Consider the following 2,006-nt stretch of genomic DNA (forward strand, 5'->3'; position numbering starts at 1 on the left):
AACCCCTCCCATGAAGGTATCCAAGCCAAGTGTTCGATTAGGTTGGATACCCTGAGTGTGATCCTATTCGCTAGTTAGATTATTGGCTGCACAGCAGCTGTCTGATTAGGTTAGGGTTAAGCCCCAGTGACTACTTGCCACTAGGGGGAATTCACTTTGTGCTTTGCATCTGGATCGGACTTCGCAAGGTCCGTCAAGTTGAAACGCAACAGCGTTTGCGGCTATAAGCCCCCTAATGACGCTCCCTAAATTCTCGGGGGACAGAAAGCCCAAGTCGGCAAGCACCGTTATGTGGCTGGGCTCAAGAAGTCACCCGATGGTGAGACCGTGTGCGGCGGCAGTCTGATCGCCCCCAATGTCGTTTTGACAGCGGCGTCTTGTTTCAACGAAGGTCTAACTTCTGTGGTCGTGGGCACGCACTCTTTAACCGGTTTTGCCGACGGGGAACTGGCCACTGTCACCCAGCAAATCGAAGACCCCAATGGCACCGACGTGGGCATCGTAATCTTGGACCGCAACATCACGAGCATCCAACCTGTGACGGTGTCGTTTAAATTCACTGACTGGTACACATTAACTTGGGTACGCGGTTGGGGATACGTCAAGAGTGGTGTCCCCAAATCTTCAGAGCTCAATGAGGTCAGCGTCAAGGTCTGGAACAAAATCAAGAGATGGACTTGGCTCGGCGACACTGTGCCCGATAATATTATGGTTGCTGGAGGGGGGGAAGGAGACCACGGGTGTCTACTCGACTTGGGGGCACCGTTGATCTCTGAAGAAAATGCGTTCCCGCTCTTGGTGGGGGTGCTCAGAGGGGGCCTTTGCTGTAGGCAGCGCAACTCGCCAGGTGTCTATGAACGCATCGCCGCTGCTCGTGCCTTCATTGAACCGTACTTGCTGAAGTACGATGTTCTGTATTACGATTGAGACACTGAAATCTGCCTTTATCCGAATCCGGATGGACGTCTCATGGTGCCTTTCCTTTGAGACATACAACAAGCAAGATAAACGGAGACAAAATTAAGAAAGATGAATTTTTCATCAATTTCTATTGCATATAAATTTTGAAAAGGTATTGGAAGGGAGAGATTGAGATAGTGTAAATGAATCCACCCTGTCGATTATAAGTGGTTTGTACTTGATCCCAGTGATTTCTGATTGGGTCGGGGTGATTTTCAGCGAAAGCCTCGTGTGTCAATTCTGGCTTTCATCGGGGTTGGTGGCATCATTGACTACTTAAACACCGAGGGAACCTTTGATCGTGTGAATTTACGAGATGCTGTCAAGATCTTGTGTACTCATCGAGGGCGGCCGTGCAGCAGTACCCTGGACGCAATTCCGTTTGGATTCTCGATGGCGCCTCAATTCATAGTCACCCTTAGATTGTCCATTATCTCCGGTGTGTTGGCGTCGTGCCAATATGTCTACCAGCTTACTGCCCATTCTTTAATCCGATCAAGGCCCTTTTGACCCAGCCCTAGGCGTTTGTTGCGAATTTGCCATTCGCAGAACCCCTGAACCCCTCCCAAGAAGGTATCCAAGTGTTCGATTAGGTTGGATATCCTGGGTGTGATCCTATTCGCTAGTTAGATTATTGGCTGCCCAGCAGCTGTCTGATTAGGTTAGGGTTAAGCCCCAGTGACTACTTGCCACTGGGGGGAATTCACTTTGTGATTTGCCTTTGGATCGGACTTCGCAAGGTCCGTCTGAGACGCAACAAAGAATTCTTTAGTAGCAGCCTGCTACTTGCCGTACGAGTATGGAACAAGGAAGTGTGCCGTTTACGAGCAACCTGGCTCGTGTGACGCGAACGCGGTCTATGGAGACCGTGGTGGTCGTGCCATTACCTCCGCCGAACCAAGCGGAGATGGACGAGCTGCGGATGCAAAGTGTGGAGCGAGTAGCGATGACGTCAAGTCATTTCAACCAAATGACGTACGAACAGCTGGCGCAGTTCCATGCGCAGCAAGAAGCCATGGCGAAGCGGATGGAAGATGAGTCTTCCC

At 50.6% G+C, this 2,006-nt stretch overlaps 1 protein-coding gene across 1 annotated transcript; it reads left to right on the forward strand.

Annotated features, from left to right (window-relative positions):
• Positions 1-10: 10 nt before the first annotated feature.
• On the forward strand, positions 11-927 carry H257_16311 (hypothetical protein; the record flags this gene model as incomplete). Its single annotated transcript, XM_009844687.1, has 3 exons — positions 11-41; positions 115-188; positions 265-927. 3 exons carry the CDS (start codon positions 11-13, stop codon positions 925-927), a joined length of 768 nt encoding a protein of 255 aa, XP_009842989.1.
• Between the last annotated feature and the right edge of the window lie 1,079 nt (positions 928-2,006).

This window comes from Aphanomyces astaci, assembly GCF_000520075.1.
Source record: "Aphanomyces astaci strain APO3 unplaced genomic scaffold supercont1.83, whole genome shotgun sequence".
Classification (NCBI taxonomy): domain Eukaryota; phylum Oomycota; class Saprolegniomycetes; order Saprolegniales; family Verrucalvaceae; genus Aphanomyces; species Aphanomyces astaci.